Source organism: Coregonus lavaretus (genome assembly GCF_964263955.1).
Source record: "Coregonus lavaretus genome assembly, contig: HAP1_SCAFFOLD_1386, whole genome shotgun sequence".
NCBI lineage: Eukaryota > Metazoa > Chordata > Actinopteri > Salmoniformes > Salmonidae > Coregonus > Coregonus lavaretus.
This window is the reverse complement of record NW_028161080.1, coordinates 100,001-124,415: the sequence shown is the minus strand read 5'-3', so window position 1 is coordinate 124,415 and position 24,415 is coordinate 100,001. Positions and strand designations below refer to the sequence as shown.

The following is a 24,415-nucleotide window of genomic DNA, read 5'->3' as shown; positions in this document are numbered from 1 at the left end:
CTCAGAGCTGACATGTCCTGTTCCTAAACACTGACTCCTCAGAGCCTCAGAGCTGACATGTCCTGTTCCTAAACACTGACTCCTCAGAGCTGACATGTCCTGTTCCTAAACACTGACTCCTCAGAGCTGACATGTCCTGTTCCTAAACACTGACTCCTCAGAGCTGACATGTCCTGTTCCTAAACACTGACTCCTCAGAGCTGACATGTCCTGTTCCTAAACACTGACTCCTCAGAGCTGACATGTCCTGTTCCTAAACACTGACTCCTCAGAGCCTCAGAGCTGACATGTCCTGTTCCTAAACACTGACTCCTCAGAGCTGACATGTCCTGTTCCTAAACACTGACTCCTCAGAGCTGACATGTCCTGTTCCTAAACACTGACTCCTCAGAGCTGACATGTCCTGTTCCTAAACACTGACTCCTCAGAGCTGACATGTCCTGTTCCTAAACACTGACTCCTCAGAGCCTCAGAGCTGACATGTCCTGTTCCTAAACACTGACTCCTCAGAGCTGACATGTCCTGTTCCTAAACACTGACTCCTCAGAGCTGACATGTCCTGTTCCTAAACACTGACTCCTCAGAGCTGACATGTCCTGTTCCTAAACACTGACTCCTCAGAGCCGACATGTCCTGTTCCTAAACACTGACTCCTCAGAGCTGACATGTCCTGTTCCTAAACACTGACTCCTCAGAGCTGACATGTCCGTTCCTAAACACTGACTCCTCAGAGCTGACATGTCCTGTTCCTAAACACTGACTCCTCAGAGCTGACATGTCCTGTTCCTAAACACTGACTCCTCAGAGCTGACATGTCCTGTTCCTAAACACTGACTCTTCAGAGCTGACATGTCCTGTTCCTAAACACTGACTCCTCAGAGCTGACATGTCCTGTTCCTAAACACTGACTCCTCAGAGCTGATCCTAAACACTGACTCCTCAGAACCTCAGAGCTGACATGTCCTGTTCCTAAACACTGACTCCTCAGAGCCTCAGAGCTGACATGTCCTGTTCCTAAACACTGACTCCTCAGAGCCTCAGAGCTGACATGTCCTGTTCCTAAACACTGACTCCTCAGAGCCTCAGAGCTGACATGTCCTGTTCCTAAACACTGACTCTTCAGAGCCTCAGAGCTGACATGTCCTGTTCCTAAACACTGACTCCTCAGAGCTGACATGTCCTGTTCCTAAACACTGACTCCTCAGAGCCTCAGAGCTGACATGTCCTGTTCCTAAACACTGACTCCTCAGAGCCTCAGAGCTGACATGTCCTGTTCCTAAACACTGACTCTTCAGAGCTGACATGTCCTGTTCCTAAACACTGACTCCTCAGAGCTGACATGTCCTGTTCCTAAACACTGACTCCTCAGAGCTGACATGTCCTGTTCCTAAACACTGACTCCTCAGAGCCTCAGAGCTGACATGTCCTGTTCCTAAACACTGACTCCTCGGAGCTGACATGTCCTGTTCCTAAACACTGACTCCTCAGAGCTGACATGTCCTGTTCCTAAACACTGACTCCTCAGAGCTGACATGTCCTGTTCCTAGACACTGACTCCTCAGAGCTGACATGTCCTGTTCCTAAACACTGACTCCTCAGAGCCTCAGAGCTGACATGTCCTGTTCCTAAACACTGACTCCTCAGAGCTGACATGTCCTGTTCCTAAACACTGACTCCTCAGAGCTGACATGTCCTGTTCCTAAACACTGACTCCTCAGAGCCTCAGAGCTGACATGTCCTGTTCCTAAACACTGACTCCTCAGAGCTGACATGTCCTGTTCCTAAACACTGACTCCTCAGAGCTGACATGTCCTGTTCCTAAACACTGACTCCTCAGAGCCTCAGAGCTGACATGTCCTGTTCCTAAACACTGACTCCTCAGAGCTGACATGTCCTGTTCCTAAACACTGACTCCTCAGAGCTGACATGTCCTGTTCCTAAACACTGACTCTTCAGAGCCTCAGAGCTGACATGTCCTGTTCCTAAACACCGACTCCTCAGAGCCTCAGAGCTGACATGTCCTGTTCCTAAACACTGACTCCTCAGAGCTGACATGTCCTGTTCCTAAACACTGACTCCTCAGAGCTGACATGTCCTGTTCCTAAACACTGACTCCTCAGAGCCTCAGAGCTGACATGTCCTGTTCCTAAACACTGACTCCTCAGAGCTGACATGTCCTGTTCCTAAACACTGACTCCTCAGAGCTGACATGTCCTGTTCCTAAACACTGACTCCTCAGAGCTGACATGTCCTGTTCCTAAACACTGACTCCTCAGAGCCTCAGAGCTGACATGTCCTGTTCCTAAACACTGACTCCTCAGAGCTGACATGTCCTGTTCCTAAACACTGACTCCTCAGAGCTGACATGTCCTGTTCCTAAACACTGACTCCTCAGAGCTGACATGTCCTGTTCCTAGACACTGACTCCTCAGAGCTGACATGTCCTGTTCCTAAACACTGACTCCTCAGAGCCTCAGAGCTGACATGTCCTGTTCCTAAACACTGACTCCTCAGAGCCTCAGAGCTGACATGTCCTGTTCCTAAACACTGACTCCTCAGAGCTGACATGTCCTGTTCCTAAACACTGACTCCTCAGAGCTGACATGTCCTGTTCCTAAACACTGACTCCTCAGAGCCTCAGAGCTGACATGTCCTGTTCCTAAACACTGACTCCTCAGAGCCTCAGAGCTGACATGTCCTGTTCCTAAACACTGACTCCTCAGAGCTGACATGTCCTGTTCCTAAACACTGACTCCTCAGAGCTGACATGTCCTGTTCCTAAACACTGACTCCTCAGAGCCTCAGAGCTGACATGTCCTGTTCCTAAACACTGACTCCTCAGAGCTGACATGTCCTGTTCCTAAACACTGACTCCTCAGAGCTGACATGTCCTGTTCCTAAACACTGACTCCTCAGAGCTGACATGTCCTGTTCCTAAACACTGACTCCTCAGAGCTGACATGTCCTGTTCCTAAACACTGACTCCTCAGAGCTGACATGTCCTGTTCCTAAACACTGACTCCTCAGAGCTGACATGTCCTGTTCCTAAACACTGACTCCTCAGAGCTGACATGTCCTGTTCCTAAACACTGACTCCTCAGAGCCTCAGAGCTGACATGTCCTGTTCCTAAACACTGACTCCTCAGAGCCTCAGAGCTGACATGTCCTGTTCCTAAACACTCTCCTCAGAGCTTCAGAGCTGACATGTCCTGTTCCTAAACACTGACTCCTCAGAGCCTCAGAGCTGACATGTCCTGTTCCTCATCAGTAATTAGACAGATTTGTAGATCCTTCCGCATGATTGGATCCGTGGCAGCTGTGCGATGATGCGGCTCAAGTAATGGGCCATTGTGATTTGCCGCCCACTCATTGTCTGGCCTTTCATGGAGAGTTGGATCCGGGCTAAAAGACCCCTGATCTGTAACGCACATTGGGACATGTGGAATAATGGGTAAAGATTAACCCCAAAATGTGAGGCCACCGTTCAGAAGCTTAACCCTAAGATAACTATACATTAGCCTTAAGACACCAGAGGCTAAAATGACCTTTTTGCATGTACTTATCAATATAGATTTTTGGGGGGTATTTTGGTCCATTAATATTAGCATTTTCAAAAGTCAAAATAGAAATGTCAAAACGTTTTGAAAATATATATTTTCGGTAGTTTATCATATTACGATCATCAAAATATAATGAATTGTAACCACTTTTAAATGGACCAACAGTACATCCATAATTTCAAAGCTTACTACATTGAATCGCACATCATTTAAAAGGCCATTTCATGGAGAATGTTACAAACTGGACTATATGTAGTAACTTCGAAAAGATGGCGATTGGGTCTAAATAGGTGTTTGGCGTTTGGTCTAAATTCAGTGTAGTTGACTTTAACTGCCATTTCCCGAAAGTTAGACTCTTCCCACATGCCACCTCATTTTTCTCAGCCCCAGAAGCATCTGCATTCACCAAATTGTGTGTGGTTATCCTTAGACATATTCTCCAGACTTATAAATATAGATTAATTTTTTCTTTTAGATTACCTTTTCTTCTGAAAAAATGTGGCAAAAAAATATTTGTACATACTTTTCTTTAGTATTTTACCAATAGAAAGAGAATATAATATAATCTAGTTGTCTGGAGTGTAGACTAATGTGGTTGACATCCGATTTGATTACTGTGTTCTGTTGTTGGAGTCTTTTGGACACATGCGGTCGCGCACATAATGAATATTAATAGGAATGGTGCATATCTCTCCAAAGGGCACTAATGCTGTCGCACGTCTTAGACTGACGGTTACGATGACTTCGAGGCGAATCTAAAGCTCCAACGAGTTGCTCAGAGTCAGTAATTCACTGCACGGTGCTCAACGGCTAGATGAAGTGCAACGCCTCCTCTTTCTGTCATGCTGCCCACGGTCAAAAGCAGCGCAACGCCACTGGCGCTGTACACACACACACACACACACACACACACACACACACATATACACGTACACACACAAACACTCATCCACACACACAAACACTCATCCTAGAATCAGACCCACGCCTGGACTCCCTCCCTCCCATCACCACGTTTTCATCTCTGTCTTGTTCATTCCGGTTCCAGGGACCAACCCGGTGTGGCATGACAGAAAAAGGCCCTGTGTATATTACCCGGAAATGCGTTTTAACACGCGTTAGTGGCAGTAGGAGAAATGTGGGGCTGACCGGAGTTGTTATGGTCAGGCTGTTGCGCTAGGCTAGGGCGGAGAAGGCGGCAGGAGTGGCAGGGCTTTCTCTCCTCAGTGAAGTGATTTGTTAAATGTTCTTTCCTCTACCTTTCACGAACATGCTTTATTTCCAGCTGGTGATCATGGCGGGGACGGTCATGCTAGCGTTCTACTTCGAGTACACGGACACGTTCAACGTGCATGTCCAAGGGTTCTTCTGCTATGACAATGCCTACGCGAAGCCATACCTCGGACCGGAGGAGTCCAGCGCGATCCCGCCGGTTCTACTGTATACGCTCGTGGCAGGGGTCCCTACACTTGTGGTGAGTTGATCTATATTCCCTATTTCTGTGATGGGGTGTGTATTGGAATAGGCTGCAGAAGTATATATTAATGGTCATAGGTTAGTTTCTGTTACAGCAGAGTTTAATTTGCGTGACCAATTATATGTTGATTGGAAATGAACTTGCATATGAAAATACACTGCGCTTCGACTATAAATCACAGTACTTGCAGACAGCATTTGATTCCTGTCTTGAGTTGCCATAGCAAGGAATTACTGTATACAATTTGCTTCAGATCGGTATTTCATGTTACTGACACCTAATGTACTCCGTATCTTTAAATCACGGTTGATGAATTCAGAGATATAAAAGTCCTAGATCAAACATGCAAAAGAGTTCTGAAGTCAATGCAAGTCTATAAGTCTGACCTGAATGGTGACACAACACACACTCAGGGCAATACTTTCATTTTAAACAGATTTAGAAACATAGCCTCTGATTTAATAGGTTCCTCTGGGCTCAACTAGACCACTTTGCGAGGTATGCAGTCTTTGATTAGAGACATGCTTCATTACAATGTCCTGCTCTAGTTGAATTAACTGGATGATGTCAAATACAATGTTATTTGTCACCTGCTTTGTAAACAACAGGTGAAATGGTTACTTACGGGTCCTTTTCCAACAATGCAGAGTTAAAGATAAAGAAGATAAAATAAAAATAGAAATAGTGGCAATAAATAAATAAATAAATAAATAAATAAATACACAGTGAATAACAATAATTAGTAAAAATATCATGGCTATATACCAGTACCAGTACTGAGTGGATGTCCAGCAGGGGTACGAGGTAATTGAGGTAGATATGTACATATAGGTAGGGGTAAAGTGACGGTAGGTAGCTTAGTGGTTAAGAGCGTTGTGCCAGTAACCGAAAGGTCGCTGGTTCTAATCCCCAAGCTGACTAGGTGAAAAATCTGTCGATGTGCCCTTGAGCAAGGCACTTAACCCTAATTGCTTCTGTAAGTCGCTCTGGATAAGAGCGTCTGCTAAATGACTAAAATGTAAAAATGTGACCAGGAAACAGGATAGATAATAATAAGGTAATAGAGGTAGGTATGTACATATAGGTAGGGGTAAAGTGACTAGGCAACAGGATAGATAATAATAAGGTAATTGAGGTAGATATGTACATATAGGTAGGGGTAAAGTGACTAGGCAACAGGATAGATAATAATAAGGTAATTGAGGTAGATATGTACATATAGGTAGGGGTAAAGTGACTGGGCAACAGGATAGATAATAATAAGGTAATTGAGGTAGATATGTACATATAGGTAGGGGTAAAGTGACCAGGAAACAGGATAGATAATAGACTGAGCTGTAGTAGCAGCCTATGTGGAGGAGTAGCAGCAGCGTGTGTGTGTGTGTGTGTGTGTGAGTGTGTGGGTAGAGTCCAGTGTGTGTGCATAGAGTCAGTGCAAGAGAGTTAGTTATAAAAAGGGTCAATGCAGGAAGCCCGGTAGCCATTTGATTAACTATTTAGCAGTCTTGTTTAGCAGTCTCATGGCTTGGGGGTAGAAGCTGTTCAGGGACCTGTTGGTTCCAGACTTGGTGAACTGGTACCGCTTGCCCTGCGGTAGCAGAGAGAACAGTCTATGGCTTGGGTGGCTGGAGACTTTGACAATTTTTTGGGCCTTCCTCTGACACCGCCTGGTATAGAGGTCCTGGATGGCAGGGCGCTCGGCCCCAGTGATATACTGGGCCGTATTCACTACCCTATGTAGCGCCTTGCGGTCGGGTGCCTTGCAGTTGCCATACCAAGTGGTGATGCAGCCAGTCAAGATGCTCTCGATGGTGCAGCTGTATAACTTTTTGAGGATCTGAGGGGGAAGAGGTGCTGTTATGCCCTCTTCACAACTGTGTGGGTGTGTGTGGACCATGTTTATTCCTTACTGATGAGGACACAGAGGAACTTGAAGCTTTCGACCCGCTCCACTACAGCCCCATTGATGTGAATGGGAGAGTGCTCGCCCCTCCGTTTCCTTTAGTCCACGATCAGCTCCTTTGTCTTGCTGACTTTGAGGGAGAGGTTGTTGTCCTGGCACCAGACTGCCAGGTCTCTGACCTCCTCCCTATAGGCTGTCTCATCATCATCAGTGATCAGTACTACCATTGTTGTGTTGTCAGCAAACTTAATGATGGTGTTGGAGTCGTGCAAGGCCGCGCAGTCGTGGGGGAACCGGGAGTACAGGGCCCCCGTGTTAATGGTCAGCGTGGCGGATGTGTTGTTGCCTACACTCACCACCTGGGGGCGGCCTGTCAGGAAGTCCAGGATCCAGTTGCAGAGGGAGGTGTTCAGTCCCAGGGTCCTGAGCATGGTGATGAGCTTGCAAGGCACTATGGTGTTGAACGCTGAGCTGTAATCAATAAACAGCATTCTCACATAGGTATTCCTTTTCTCCAAGTGGGAAAGGGCAGTGTGGAGTGCAATAGAGATTGCGTCATTTGTTGATCTATTGGGTCGGTATAATAATAATATAATATAATATTTAGCAGACGCTTTTATCCAAAGCGACTTACAGTCATGCGTGCATACATTTTTGTGTATGGGTGGTCCCGGGGATCGAACCCACTACCTTAGCGTTACAAGCGCCGTGCTCTACCAGCTGAGCTACAGAGGAATTGGAGTGGGTCCAGGGTGTCTGGGATGATGGTGTTGATGTGAGCCATGACCAGCATTTCAAAGCATTTCATGGCTACAGATGTGAGTACTACGGAGCGATAGTCATTTCGACAGGTTACCTTGGTGTTTTTGGGCACAGGGACATTTACATTTACATTTACGTCATTTAGCAGACGCTCTTATCCAGAGCGACTTACAAATTGGTGCATTCACCTTATAGCCAGTAGTACAACCACTTTACAATGTTTTTTAGAATGATTACTTTATCCTATCCCAGGTATTCCTTAAAGAGGTGGGGTTTCAAATGTCTCCGGAAGGTGGTGAGTGACTCCGCTGTCCTGGCGTCGTGAGGGAGCTTGTTCCACCATTGGGGTGCCAGAGCAGCGAACAGTTTTGACTGGGCTGAGCGGGAACTATGCTTCCGCAGAGGAAGGGGAGCCAGCAGGCCAGAGGTGGATGAACGCAATGCCCTCGTTTGGGTGTAGGGACTGATCAGAGCCTGAAGGTACGGAGGTGCCGTTCCCCTCACAGCTCCATAGGCAAGCACCATGGTCTTGTAACAGATGCGAGCTTCAACTGGAAGCCAGTGGAGTGTGCGGAGGAGCGGGGTGACGTGAGAGAACTTGGGAAGGTTGAACACCAGGCGGGCTGCGGCATTCTGGATGAGTTGTAGGGGTTTAATGGCACAGGCAGGGAGCCCAGCCAACAGCGAGTTGCAGTAATCCAGACGGGAGATGACAAGTGCCTGGATTAGGACCTGTGCCGCTTCCTGTGTAAGGCAGGGTCGTACTCTCCGAATGTTGTAGAGCATGAACCTACAGGATCGGGTCACCGCCTTGATGTTAGCAGAGAACGACAGGGTGTTGTCCAGGGTCACGCCAAGGCTCTTCGCACTCTGGGAGGAGGACACAACGGAGTTGTCAACCGTGATGGCGAGATCATGGGACGGGCAGTCCTTCCCCGGGAGGAAGAGCAGCTCCATCTTGCCAAGGTTCAGCTTGAGGTGGTGATCCGTCATCCATACTGATATGTCTGCCAGACATGCAGAGATGCGATTCGCCACCTGGTTATCAGAAGGGGGAAAGGAGAAGATTAGTTGTGTATCGTCAGCGTAGCAATGATAGGAGAGGCCATGTGAGGATATGACAGAGCCAAGTGACTTGGTGTATATCGAGAATAGGAGAGGGCCTAGAACTGAGCCCTGGGGGACACCAGTGGTGAGAGCACGTGGTGCGGAGACAGCTTCTCGCCACGCCACTTGGTAGGAGCGACCGGTCAGGTAGGACGCAATCCAAGAGTGAGCCGCGCCGGAGATGCCCAGCTCGGAGAGGGTGGAGAGGAGGATCTGATGGTTCACAGTATCAAAGGCAGCAGACGGGTCTAGAAGGATAAGAGCAAAGGAGAGAGAGTTAGCTTTAGCAGTGCGGAGAGCCTCCGTGACACAGAGAAGAGCAGTCTCAGTTGAATGACCAGTCTTGAAACCTGACTGGTTTGGATCAAGAAGGTCATTCTGAGAGAGATAGCAAGAGAGTTGGCTAGAGACGGCACGCTCAATAGTTTTGGAGAGACAAGAAAGAAGGGATACTGGTCTGTAGTTGTTGACATCAGAGGGATCGAGTGTTGGTTTTTTGAGAAGGGGTTCAACTCTCGCTCTCTTGAAGACGGAAGGGACATAGTCAGCGGTCAAGGATGAGTTGATCAGCGAGGTGAGGTAGGGGAGAAGGTCACCGGAGATGGTCTGGAGAAGAGAGGAGGGGATAGGGTCAAGCGGGCAGGTTGTTGGGCGGCCTGCCGTCACAAGTCGCATGATTTTATCTGGAGAGAGAGGGGAGAAAGAAGTCAAAGCATAGGGTAGGGCAGTGTGAGCAGGACCAGCAGTGTCATTTGGCTTAACAAACGAGGATCGGATGTCGTCAACCTTTTTTTCAAAGTGGTTGACGAAGTCATCCACAGAGAGGGAGGAGGGGGGGAGGGAGGATTCAGCAGGGAGGAGAATGTGGCAAAGAGCTTCCTAGGGTTAGAGGCAGATGCTTGGAATTTAGAGTGGTAAAAAGTGGCCTTAGCAGCAGAAACAGATGAAGAGAATGTAGAGAGGAGGGAGTGAAAAGATGCCAGGTCCGCAGGGAGTCTAGTTTTCTTCCATTTCCGCTCAGCTGCCCGGAGGTCTGTTCTGTGAGCTCGCAATGAGTCATCAAGCCACGGAGCTGGAGGGGAGGACCGAGCCGGCCGGGAGGATAGGGGACATAGAGAGTCAAAGGATGCAGAAAGGGAGGAGAGGAGGGTTGAGGAGGCAGAATCAGGAGATTGGAGGGAGAAGGATTGAGCAGAGGGAAGAGATGATAGGCTGGAAGAGGAGAGAGTAGCGGGAGAGAGAGAGCGAAGGTTGCGACGGCGCATTACCATCTGTGTAGGGGCAGAGTGAGTAGTGTTGGAGGAGAGCGAGAGAGAGAAGGATACAAAGTAGTGGTCGGAGACATGGAGGGGAGTTGCAGTGAGATTAGTAGAAGAACAGCATCTAGTAAAGATGAGGTCAAGCGTATTGCCTGCCTTGTGAGTAGGGGGGGACGGTGAGAGGGTGAGGTCAAAAGAGGAGAGGAGTGGAAAGAAGGAGGCAGAGAGAAATGAGTCAAATGTAGACGTAGGGAGGTTGAAATCCCCCAGAACTGTGAGGGGTGAGCCATCCTCAGGAAAGGAGCTTATCAAGGCGTCAAGCTCATTGATGAACTCTCCAAGGGAACCTGGAGGGCCATAGATGACAAGGATATTAAGCTTAAATGGGCTAGTGACTGTGACAGCATGGAATTCAAATGAGGAGATAGAGAGATGGGTTAGGGGAAAAATTGAGAATGTCCACTTGGGAGATATGAGTATTCCTGTGCCACCACCCCGCTGACCAGATGCTCTCGGGGTATGCGAGAACACATGGTCAGACGAGGAGAGAGCAGTAGGAGTAGCAGTGTTTTCAGTGGTAATCCATGTTTCCGTCAGCGCCAAGAAGTCGAGGGATTGGAGGGTAGCATAGGCTGGGATGAAGTCTGCCTTGTTGGCAGCAGAACGGCAGTTCCAGAGGCTGCCTGAGACCTGGAACTCCAGGTGAGTGGTGCGTGCAGGGACCACCAGGTTAGAGAGGCAGCAGCCACGCGGTGTGAGGCGTTTATGTAGCCTGTTCGGAGAGGAGAGAACAGGGATAGGCAGAGGCATAGTTGACAGGCTGCAGCAAATGGCTACAAATAATGCAGAGGAGATCGGAATGAAATGAACTAAACATCTGGGAAAGGAGAGAGCGGGGCCTCACTCACCACAACTCCCAAATATAACTCTCCCAACTTCCACCTCAGAAACTATAATTGTTGTAAACTACAGCGGTTCAATGTTTTCTAGGAATAGACTAACTCAGCTAGCTAACTAGGCGCAGCATTATTCCGTGAACAGCTAGTTAGCTAGAATAGCTAGCAAACTAGCTAGCCATTGCTTTCAGACAAAGAAGAACCCCTCCTTTCACGGCACGAACACAGAGAGAGCCAAACTAACGTTAACTAGTCACCCATGTCCCGAATTCCCTGAACGACTCGGGCTATCAATATGTAAAAAACAAAACACAAATGTAGGTTATGTCTTACCCCTAGCAGCTACTGTTAGCTAGCCAAGTGCAAAGCTAGCCACTGAATTGACTCAGCCAGTTCGCGTCTGTTCGCTAGGTCGTTCCAGCTATTGTTTACTAGTAGCTATCCAGGTAGCAACAAGCTAGCTAAATTTCAAGCACAGTAGCCACTTGCTACCTAACGTTAACGGTTCAGACATGAGGTTAGAAAACAGCTGAATGGTAGGCAATTATTGTATGTAATCATTGTAGGCAGCCAGCTGGCGTAACCACAGGCACTCCCAGGTGTGAAATAACTATACCGTTGCTAATAGCTACTCGCCAGCTAGTCCAGGTGGAGGGTTAGCCAGCTAGCTTCGTGCTACGCCCGGCGCCGCCGAATACAATACTAACCTACAATAATTACATACAACAACCCACGATAACTACCAACAATACCTAACTACAATCTAAATACATATGTAGGTTATGACTTACCCCTAGCGTTTCCAACCTGATGTATTTTGCAAACCCTTTACATGACTCCGTGCAGCCACGTAGCAAGCATTGAAGCAATCTATCCAAGGGTGTGCTTGAAACATGTAAGTATTACAGACCGGGTCAGGGAGAGGTTGAAGATGTCAGTGAAGACACTTGCCAGTTGGTCAGTGCATGCTCTGAGTACACGTCCTGGTAATCCGTCTGGCCCTGCGGCCTTGTGAATGTTGACCTGTTTAAAGGTCTTACTCACATCTGTCCTATTAGGTCCTAATCTATGGATTTTACATGACTTGGAATAGAGATATGCATCTGTTGGTCACAGATACAATGGATCAGAAAACCAGTCAGTACAACCATTTGCCTCATGCAGCGCGACACATCTGCTTCGCATAGGTCCTCTGTAGCTCAGCTGGTAAAGCACGGCGCTTGTAACGCTAAGGTAGTGGGTTCGATCCCTGGGACCACCCATACACAAAAAAAAAATGTATGCACGCATGACTGTAAGTCGCTTTGGATAAAAGCGTCTGCTAAATGGCATATTATTATTATTATTATAGAGTTGATCAGGCTGTTGATTGTGGCCTGTGGAATGTTGTCCCACTCCTCTTCAATGGCTGTGTGAAGTTGCTGGATATTAGCGTGAACTGGAACACACTGTCGTACACATCGATCCAGAGCATCCCAAACATGCTCAATGTGTGACATGTCTGGTGAGTATGCAGGTCATGGAAGAACTGGGATATTTTCAGCTTCCAGGAATTGTGTTTAGATCATTGCGACATGGAGCCCTGCATTATCATGCTAAAACATGAGGTGATGGCGGCAGGATCTCGTCACGGTATCTCTGTGCATTCAAATTGCCATCGATAAAAGGCAATTGTGTTCGTTGTCCGTAGCTTATGCCTGCCCATACCATAACCCCACCGCCACCATGGGGCACTCTGTTCACATCAGCAAACCGCTCTCCCACAATGTATCTGCCACCTGCCCAGTAAAATTGGAACCGGGATTCATCCGTGAAAAGCATACTTCTCCAGCGTGCCAGTGGTCATCGAAAATGAGCATTTGCCCACTGACGTCGGTCACGACGCCGAACTGCAGTCCGTTCAAGACCCTGGTTAGGACGACGACCACACAGATGAACTTCCCTGAGACGGTCTTCTGACAGTTTGTGCAGAAATTCTTCAGTAGTGCAAACCCACAGGTGAAGAAGCCGGATGTGGAGGTCCTGGGCTGGCGTGGTTACACGTGGTCTGCGGTTGTGAGGCCGGTTGGACGTACTCTCTTGGTAAATAGTATGGTCTACAGCTTATCATGAGATATTCTAACTCAGGTGAGCACAACATTGAGACTGTAATATTTAATATTCGGGATCGTGCACCAGTTTTTGTTAACAAAGTAACACCCTTGATTATTCAAGAAAGAGATTAGCACTTTCACTGGCATGAAACAGAAATATTCTATAGATGTGGTTGAAATATAGTTGTTTCAGAGGTTGCTGCTCCTCAGGATCCCCTATTGGACTGAGTGTCGAGGACCAAATGGTTGTCAGTCATATCAGACTCCTCTTTCATGGAATGTTTTGACTGGGCGTCTCCAGTCTCCATTCAGATATGCATTGTGCTTTCATGTACATATTTGACATCCCGTCCCACCAATTATTATTTTTTTAAACTTGATTTTCACTCCGTCAGTGTTAAACCGTGGTGTTGTGACATAGAGTATCTCTATGTTGTATACCCAGTCATTATATGAGATAGCACTGACGACAACATATTGGGTTTTGTGGTAACAGCTACACCGTCCATATTTCCCAATAATACATTTTTTCTTTCTTTCACCAACTGAAGGAAAATGTCTGCAATGACCTAAACAGAATGACACGTTCAGTTCCGTCCCAGGATGGAGGAAGACCTCTCTAGCTAAACAGGATGACACGTTCAGTTCCGTCCCAGGATGGAGGAAGACCTCTCTAGCTAAACAGGATGACATGTTCAGTTCCGTCCCAGGATGGAGGAAGACCTCTCTAGCTAAACAGGATGACACGTTCAGTTCCGTCCCAGGATGGAGGAAGACCTCTCTAGCTGTGCGATCTTCTATAAAATAGTTTCCAGAAAAGACACTGCCTCCTGAAAAGGTGCTGTTCAGAAATGTCTTATTTGATTTACAGTGGATGTAAAAGTAGAGTGTTCTTTATTGGTAGGCGGAAGGTGTACTGAAGTTTATTAGACACATGGGGGTTGCCTATATACAGTAATCGGTATGTACAGTAAAAAGACACTCTCAAACGGTTAGATGCTACAGACTTTCTAGATTGATCAGGGGCAGCTGCAGTGCATTATACCATGAATAGTTTTACATTCAATCTTTTAATTAAGAAATTGGTCCATTCCAGAACACTCCAGAAGTTGATCCATTCGTTTTTTTTTTTTTAATTGCCAGACATTAAAGACGTAAATACTCTTATTGTTTAGTTTATAAGTATTAGATTTATAAGTATTTATACGTATGGTGTGTGTGTGGATCATGTATTAGACCCAAAAAACAACAACATTGTGCTCAATTCTAAACAAAAGACAACACATGCACATACAAACACTGTGCCAGTGTGACGATTTTAAAGGGGTACTTCAGGATTTTGTCAATGAAGCCCTTTATCTATTTCCCCAGAGCCAGATAAACTCAATGATACCATTTGTATGTATCTGCGTCCAGTACGTGGGAAGTTAGAAGTTAGTTTTGCAGGTCAATCCTAACTAGCTTAGCACAAAGACTGGAAGTCTTCACGTACAGCTAAGATAGTTGGCATTGGCTCGCGAAACCACCTCTGACTTCCCACGTACTGGACACAGATACAGTGTCTTGGGAAAGTATTCAGACCCCTTGACCTTCTCCATATTTTTTTACGTTACAGCCTTATTCTAAAATGGATTAAATAAAACAATTTCCTCAGCAATCTACACACAATACCCCATAATGACAAAGCAAAAACAGGTTTTTCGAAATTGTTCCTAATTTATTAAAAATAAAAAACGGAAATATAACATTTACATAAGTATTCAGATCCTTTACTCAGTACTTTGTTGAAGCACCTTTGGAAGCGATTTCAGCCTCGAGTCTTCTTGGGTATGACACTACAAGCTTTTTATTTTTAATAAATTAGCAAACATTTCTAAAAAACTGTTTTTGCTTCGTCATTATGGGGTACTGTGTGTAGGGTCAGCAGCTATATACAGGGTCAGTTCCAGGGTCAGTAGCTATATACAGGGACAGTTCCAGGGTCAGTAGCTATATACAGGGTCAGTTCCAGGGTCAGTAGCTATATACAGGGACAGTTCCAGGGTCAGTAGCTATATACAGGGTCAGTTCCAGGGTCAGTAGCTATATACAGGGTCAGTTCCAGGGTCAGTAGCTATATACAGGGTCAGTTCCAGGGTCAGTAGCTATATACAGGGTCAGTTCCAGGGTCAGTAGCTATATACAGGGTCAGTAGCTATATACAGGGACAGTAGCTATATACAGGGACAGTTCCAGGGTCAGTAGCTATATACAGGGTCAGTTCCAGGGTCAGTAGCTATATACAGGGTCAGTTCCAGGGTCAGTAGCTATATACAGGGTCAGTAGCTATATACAGGGTCAGTAGCTATATACAGGGACAGTTCCAGGGTCAGTAGCTATATACAGGGTCAGTTCCAGGGTCAGTAGCTATATACAGGGTCAGTTCCAGGGTCAGTAGCTATATACAGGATCAGTTCCAGGGTCAGTAGCTATATACAGGGTCAGTTCCAGGGTCAGTAGCTATATACAGGGACAGTTCCAGGGTCAGTAGCTATATACAGGGTCAGTTCCAGGGTCAGTAGCTATATACAGGGTCAGTTCCAGGGTCAGTAGCTATATACAGGGACAGTTCCAGGGTCAGTAGCTATATACAGGGTCAGTTCCAGGGTCAGTAGCTATATACAGGGACAGTTCCAGGGTCAGTAGCTATATACAGGGTCAGTTCCAGGGTCAGTAGCTATATACAGGGACAGTTCCAGGGTCAGTAGCTATATACAGGGACAGTTCCAGGGTCAGTAGCTATATACAGGGACAGTTCCAGGGTCAGTTCCAATACCATATTTACGATGTGCAGGGATACTGGAGTGATAGAGGTAGGTATGTATAGGGGTAAGGTGACTATATACAGGGTCAGTTCCAGTACCATATTTACAATGTGCAGGGATACTGGAGTGATGGAGGTAGATATGTAAAGGGATAAGGTGACTAGGCAACAGGATATAAGATAAACAGAGTAGCAGCAGCTTGTATGAAGATTGTATGTGAGTGTGTGTGCGTGTGTGTAGAGTCAGTATTAATGAAGTGTGTGTGTGTGTGTGTGTGTGTGAAGTGTGTTTGTGAGTGTGTGTGTCTGCGTGTTAGTGTCAGTGAGTGTGTAGAGTCCTGTGAGTGTGCATAGAAAATACAAGGGTCAATTCAGGTACTGGTACTGTATCTGTGACCAACAGATGCATGTCTGTATTCTCAGTCGTGAAATCCATAGATTAGGGCCTAATGAATTGATTTCAATTGACTGATTTCCTTATATCAACTGTAACTGGGTCAATTATTTGAAATTGTTTCGTGTCTCCCTGAATAAAAAACATCTCTCTCATTGATCCACATGTTTGAAACAGGGCTTTCCTTTTCCCTCCTTAATTCTTGCATCCTCCACTTTTGAAAGGACAGAGCACGTACCCAAGCAGGTGTATTATGGTGGTCTGTCCGGTCTCTGGCTGTCTGGCTGTCTGGCTGGCTGTCTGGCTGGCTCTGTCGGTCTGGCTGGCTCTGTTGGTCTGGCTGGCTCTATTGGTCTGGCTGGTTCTATTGGTCTGGCTGGCTCTGTTGGTCTGGCTGGCTCTGCTGGTCTGGCTGGCTCTGTTGGTCTGGCTGGCTCTGTTGGTCTGGCTGGCTCTGTTGGTCTGGCTGGCTCTGTTGGTCTGGCTGGCTCAGTTGGTCTGGCTGGCTCAGTTGGTCTGGCTGGTTCTTTTGGTCTGGCTGGCTCGGTTGGTCTGGCTGGCTCGGTTGGTCTGGCTGTCTCTGTGGCTGTGGACACTGACTGCCCAGGCTCAACCTCCTGCTCTAAAAAATACAAATACACACTGATTTATTCCTCTATTTCACTGGTCAAGTTGGACATAATAATATTAAGTTAAATCACATACTCTATAAATAAAATGTCTTATGGCACATTTTCATTTGAAACAGCATTTATTTATCAGTTAAATTACTGGAGAGAATAAAATTCAAGTGTTTGCAACTCTCTTCGTGAATTGCAGTATGTCATTTATTCAAATACATGCTTGTTTAGCAACTGACCCAGTTTTCTTGAAGAATCCTGTAAGAGTCTGCAGACTTCAACAAGCTTCAAGCTTCATTTTAAGAGGCATCTGCAATACAGGTATTATTGAAGAATGAAGCAGGTGTTAATCATGGTCTTTGCTGCACAGAAAGCAGCAGTTGACTACTCCCATTGTCAACACTTTGATTAAATCAGTAGGCCTATATCAATATCTTTAATACAACCATATAAGTATCATTAGAGTTTAAAACAATTTCAATCTGCCTTCTTTTATCATATTTTGGACCAGAATGAGGCTTTCTCCACTCCCTATTGTTACTGCCGGGAGGATTCACCATCTTCATGGAATGGACCAGAACTGATCTGAAGATAATAACCAATAAATGCAGACCAGGGACCCAAATGAACGTCTCTCTCACCGATGCGACTCGGTTGGCTACACTGACAAGTCACTCCCTTTGGCGTCGCTGTCTGACAAGTTCCGACACGGGCTTCATATCCTAGGAAAATGCAAAAGAGATATTTGGTTTACTGTCCCGATACGATACCATGGAGATATAACCACGTTGTATGATTTAGGAACGGTAAAGTGATATAGGAGATGGACTTTATTCAGTCAGTTTGACACCTTTTTATAAACTAGTCAAGCTTGCTGTTCGGTCGTCAATCAAAGCACAGTAAATATCAGTCTGACTCCGTGGCTGGATATCCACACAAAATAAAATAAAATGAATGTGCCAGGAAACAATAATTAGGCTAAGTGGATTTCTACTACTCGTTACAACTTCCATTACATGGGACGTGCAAATTCACTCACAGAGACGTCAAAGGAGCATCATGCTCTCTCTCCCTCCTCTGTTCAAAGAAATTCGACAGCAACCAGCCAACCACATCGCACACACATCACACTGTACCAGAGATCGTTACATAATGAAGAGATGCTCATGTCTCCGTCCTAACAATGGGAGTCGTTGTCCCAAAGGCAGGAAGACAGGCGACAAGCTTAGGTCTGTTTTATTAAGCCCATGGTTTCATTGGGCTTATTCTGGACAGATTTTGGCGAGAGTGAGTCCTCTCGCTTCGCCTCTTCCTCTCTGACTATACGCAGCATTTTAGCAGAGCATAGCTGAGTGGTGCTGAATGTCTTTTAAACAGGGCTTGCTTCTTGACACACCACTCAGAGACACAACATGAATAATGCAAGGTAGAGATACAGTCAGCCTTATGCTCATTCGTCTGTTTGCTGGTGCAGCCAAACAATGCAATTTCTGCTAAATGGTTTTCCTAATCTAGTGCAAGTGGAACACCACATTTTCAAGTCACTAAAGCTATATTAATTCAGAGAGACTACTACGGTTCCAGTTGTTGTTTTAGCACACGTTAAATGTTTTGAATTCAGCATATTGGGTATGTAGGGCAATGTTATTTTTTCCTACCTTTATAGCTCATAATATCTTATCTTCAATGAATGTCATGGTAGGTAGTTTGGCTGTTGGCTACTGACGATAAATAAATAATTGATAATAATAAATGAATCATTATTTGTCTCCCAAACCAAATAGGTTTTCTGTTCTGTTGAAAGTCTGTCCCCTCAACCCTTTGGTTGTGGTTAAAACCCCTTTTACCACTCAATCTCAACTGCAATCTTCTATTTATGACCAATATGCAAATCTCCATCTTCTTCTACACACAAGTGATTAGCATTTCTGGGCACACAATGGTTTAATTTAGGGTTATGAGATATGTGATGGTGGTGATGTGAGAGAGAAAGGGGAGGGAGGGGGGACTTAGAGCAACGCACAGCTAGCTAGCTAACGTTCAAAGGATTCATTTTCAGACAGAATATATCCTTCCTCATATGAAATATCAATAACCTTCACTAATAACCTCCAATGGTTAGCAAAGGGTGACAGTTAGCCTAGCGGCTATGAGCATTGGGCCAGTAACCGAAAGGTTGCTTGTTTGAATGACTAAAATGTAAATGTAATGTGATGGGTCGGCCTCATCAATAACCTTCACTAATAACCTCCAATTTGATGGGTTTGCCTCATCAATAACCTTCACTACTATCCTCCAATGTGATGGGTCTGCCTCATCAATAACCTTCATTGTGATGGGTCTGCCTCATCAATAACCTTCACTAATAACCTCCATTGTGATGGGTCTGCCTCTTCAATATGAGATACAGTAGGAATGATGGCTGCCTTCAAGCCTGACTGACTTCATATCCCTTTGTCCAGCCAGTGGCTTAGCCTCGGAGTACCATATATATTAGGACAGAATGGACACATTGGTCCCACCAGGCTTGCGAAAGTATTCACCCCCCTTGGCATTTTTCCTATTTTGTTGCCTTACAACCTGGAATTAAAATGGATTTTTTGGGGGGTTTGTATCATTTGATTTACACAACATGTCTACCACTTTGAAGATGCAAAATAATTTTTGTTGTGAAACAAACAAGAAATAAGACAAAAAAACAGAACTTGAGCGTGCATAACTATTCACCCCCCCCCCCCCCCCCCCCCCGCGCCAACTTTAGCAGCAATTACAGCTGCAAGTCTCTTGGGGTATGTCTCTATAAGCTTGGCACATCTAGCCCCTGGGAATTCTGCCCATTCTTCAAGGCAAAACTGCTCCAGCTCCTTCAAGTTGGATGGGTTCCGCTGGTGTACAGCAATCTTTAAGACATACCACAGATTCTCAATTGGATTGAGGTCTGGGCTTTGACTAGGCCATTCCAAGACATTTCAATGTTTCCCCTTAAACCACTCAAGTGTTGCTTTAGCAGTATGCTTAGGGTCATTGTCCTGCTGGAAGGTGAACCTCCATCCCAGTCTCAAATCTCTGGAAGACTGAAACAGGTGTACCTCAAGAATGTCCCTGTATTTAGCGCCATCCATCATTCCTTCAATTCTGACCAGTTTCCCAGTCCCTGCCGATGAAAAACATCCCCACAGCATGATGCTGCCACTACCATGCTTCACTGTGGGGATGGTGTTCTCAGGGTGATGAGAGGTGTTGGGTTTGCGCCAAACATAGCGTTTTCCTTGATGGCCAAAAAGCTCAATTTTAGTCTCATCTGACCAGATTACCTTCCATATGTTTGGAGGAGTCTCCCACATGCCTTTTGGCGAACACCAGACGTGTTTGCTTTTTATTTCTTTAAGCAATGGCTTTTTTCTGGCCACTCTTCCGTAAAGCCCAGCTTTGTGGAGTGTACGGCTTAAAGTGGTCCTATGGACAGATACTCCATCTCCGCTGTGGAGCTTTGCAGCTCCTTCAGGGTTATCTTTGGTCTCTTTGTTGCCTCTCTGGTTAAGGCCCTCCTTGCCTGGTCCATGAGTTTTGGTGGGCGGCCCTCTCTTGGCAGGTTTGTTGTGGTGCCATATTCTTTCCATTTTTTAAATAATGGATTTAATGGTGCTCTGTGGGATGTTCAAAGTTTCTGATATTTTTTTATAACCCAACCCTGATCTTTACTTCTCCACAACTTTGTCCCTGACCTGTTTGGAGAGCTCCTTGGTCTTCATGGTGCCGCTTGCTTGGTGGTGGCCGTTGCTTAGTGGTGTTGCAGACTCTGGGGCCTTTCAGAACAGGTGTATATATACTGAGATCATATGACACTTCGATTGCATACAGGTGGACTTTATTTAACTAATTATGTGACTTCTGAAGGTAATTTGGTTGCACCAGATCTTATTTAGGGGCTTCATAGCAAAGGGGGTGAATACATATGCAGTCACCACTTTTCCGTTATTTATTTTTTAGAATTTCTTGAAACAAGTTTTTTTTCATTTCACTTCACCAATTTGGACTATTTTGTGTATGTCCATTACATGAAATCCTAATAAAAATCTACTTAAATTACAGGTTGTAATGCAACAAAATAGGAAAAAACGCCAAGGGGGATGAATACATTTGCAAGGCACTGTATCAGGTGTAAATGAACACAGAGGCATACCGTCCACCAGAGAGATGGCTGGGTAAACAAACGCCACTTTGCTCCGCTCTCACCCTGGATCTGACAGGCTTTAGAAGTCACGGGACGAACCGGGACAAACAAACACCACTTTGCTCCGCTCTCACCCTGGATCTGACAGGCTTTAGAAGTCACAGGACGAACCGGGACAAACAAACGCCACTTTGCTCCGCTCTCACCCTGGATCTGACAGGCTTTAGAAGTCACAGGACGAACCGGGACAAACAAACGCCACTTTGCTCCGCTCTCACCCTGGATCTGACAGGCTTTAGAAGTCACAGGACGAACCGGGACAAACAAACGCCACTTTGCTCCGCTCTCACCCTGGATCTGACAGGCTTTAGAAGTCACAGGACAAATGGCCTCAGTCGCTAAGGGAACAGTAGTTAAACCTTTAGTGTGTGTTAGCATTAGCGTTAGCGCTGACGAGGACATCTGGATGGAGGCGTAGGAGGCCTGTCAGGCCGTTGCGGTTGTGTTCCCTCGTCATGGTGAATCTAAGTGATGTTACTGGGCTAGGCCAGGGCTGTTACTCTTCTCCGTGGAGGAGAAATGGTCATCCCAGCTGACAGCTATTTGGACTGCAGTCTTGATAACTAGAGGGGATGGAGTGTGCCGAGAACGCCAGCCGAGTAAAACGCCGTGAACCAGCCCAGTAATGTCAGTCTAAACAGACAGACAGACCATGAACCAGCCCAGTAATGTCAGTCTAAACAGACAGACAGACAGACCATGAACCAGCCCAGTAATGTCAGTCTAAACAGACAGACCATGAACCAGCCCAGTAATGTCAGTCTAAACAGACAGACCATGTAGCAGAGCTTGGGAGAGGCCACTGCCACGGCCAGATCTAAGAGAGTCTCAGGGTACAGAGGCTCAGTGAGGCAGAGTTAACGCTTCAAACTAAGGTTTTATTTAATAATTGACCAACAGAAATGCTTACAAATAATAAACTTAAAGTATAACTTCAAACAACAAAGGTTATTTTAAACGGATCACCTTTCAGCCCCAACCTGCCTGCTGCTGTCTCCAGTCCTCTCCCTCAAATGGTCTAATCAACTGTTGGAGTTGATTGTCCAGCCAATCACACACTTGATTTACTTATGACCCTCAGCTGGGCTCCATTAGCCTCCCAACAGGGAAGGTGCCGGAAGGCGCTGGGAGAGGGCTTGCCTCCTCCAGAGCCACACACCTCCACTAATAATATTTTCTCTTCAGTTCAGTTCTCTATTGCTCCTCAAGCAAGGGGAAGGACGATGACATCACGTCAGACCATCAGACCTACTCCTTGACGTTTTTTGCTCAAAACGTATTATTTTACCCTTTAGTGTGTGCACTGTACTGTATTCATACTTCGTATATATATCGCTTTTCAACAGTAAAAGTTCAGAAACCGCTGGAGGACGTCTTTTTAAGAATCATGAACAGGACAGTGTAAGGATCCATAGAATTAAACATTAGTCATCCCAGGCTGAGCATGACATTATTTCACAGATGTGACCATTTTCACGTGCTTTTTAATGGCGGGTGTAGACAACAGATGTTAATACCAATGCGGTAACACTTTACTTGACACCCAGAGTCATAACACGGTCATAACCATGTCATAATATGTCATAACAGCTGACATAACGCATCGTAACCTGTTATAATATGGTCATAACACTGTCATGACCTCATATATTTACACCTGTTGTGACATATATTGTGTTATTTTACTATCACAGTATTTATTTTATGGCTGGTTATGACACCTACGTAAGAGTGTCAAAACCCACAAAACCTACCACACAAGGCAGAACATTCCAGTACATCATAGCTTACGTGTCAACAGTATGTTTATGTTCTATATATTTTTTTTTTTAATGGACCATATTTAAATTATCATTGTAATTGCGCACACATTGATGTCAGACATGCCCTTACCCCAATGCTCTGTTGCTGATGACTGGGATGAATGCAGGAGCAGATTTCAGGAGCAGGACAAGACACCCTCTTTTTGACTGATGACTGATGTACAGTTGAAGTCGGAAGTTTTACATACGCTTAGGTTGTAATCATTAAAACTCGTTTTTTAAACCACTCCACAAATTTCTTGTTAACAAACTATAGTTTTGGCAAGTCGGTTAGGACATCTATTTTGTGCATGACACAAGTAATATTTCCAACAATTGTTTACAGACAGATTATTTCACTTATAATTCACTGTATCACAATTCCAGTGGGTCAGAAGTTTACATACACTAAGTTGACTGTGCCTTTAAACAACTTGGAAAATTCCAGAAAATTATGTCATGGCTTTAGAAGCTTCTAATAGGCTAATTGACATAATTTGAGTCAATTGGAGGTATTTCAAGGCCTACCTTCAAACTAAATGACTCTTTGCTTGACATCATGGGAAAATCAAAAGAAATCAGCCAAAGCTTCAGAAAATAAATTGTAGACCTCCACAAATCTGGTTCATCCTTGGGAGCAATTTCCAAACTCCTGAAGGTACCACGTTCATCTGTACAAACAATAGTATGCAAGTATAAACATCATGGGACCACGCAGCCATCATACCGCTCAGGAAGGAGACGCGTTCTGTCTCCTAGAGATGAACGTACTTTGGTGGAAAAAGTGCAAATCAATCCCAGAACAACAGCAAAGGACCTTGTGAAGATGCTGGAGGAAACAGGTACAAAAGTATCTATATCCACAGTAAAACAAGTCCTATATCGACATAACCTGAAAGGCCGCTCAGCAAGGAAGAAGCCACTGCTCCAAAACCGCAATAAAAAAGCCAGACTACGGTTTGCAACTGCACATTGGGACAATGATCTTACTTTTTGGAGAAATGTCCTCTGGTCTGATGAAACAAAAATAGAACTGTTCGGCCATAATGACCATCGTTATGTTTGGAGGAAAAAGCTGAAGAACACCATCCCAACCGTGAAGCACGGGGGTAGCAGCATCATGCTGTGGGGGTGCTTTTCTGCAGGAGGGACTGGTGCACTTCACAAAATAGATGGCATCATGAGGAAGGAAAATTATGTGGATATATTGGAGCAACATCTCAAGACATCAGTCAGGAAGTTAAAGCTTGGTCGCAAATGGGTCTTCCAAATGGACAATGACCACAAGCATACTTCCAAAGTTGTGGCAAAATGGCTTAAGGACAACAAAGTCAAGGTATTGGAGTGGCAATCACAAAGCCCTGACCTCAATCCTATAGAAAATGTGTGGGCAGAACTGAAAAAGCATGTGCGAGCAAGGAGGCCTACAAACCTGACTCAGTTACACCAGCTCTGTCAGGAGGAATGGGCCAAAATTCACCCAACTTATTGTGGGAAGCTTGTGG

The 24,415-nt window shown here is 45.5% G+C and overlaps 1 protein-coding gene across 1 annotated transcript in view; it reads left to right on the top strand.

Annotated features, from left to right (window-relative positions):
- Positions 1-4,803: 4,803 nt before the first annotated feature.
- LOC311121110 (phospholipid phosphatase-related protein type 5-like) overlaps positions 4,804-24,415 on the top strand; it is a gene marked incomplete at both ends in the record, with an annotated part of 96,027 nt that continues 76,415 nt past the window's right edge. Inside the window, one exon of the mRNA XM_084195641.1 lies at positions 4,804-5,034. Coding sequence (XP_084051767.1) covers positions 4,804-5,034 — 231 coding nt within the window. The remainder of the gene's footprint in view (positions 5,035-24,415) is intronic.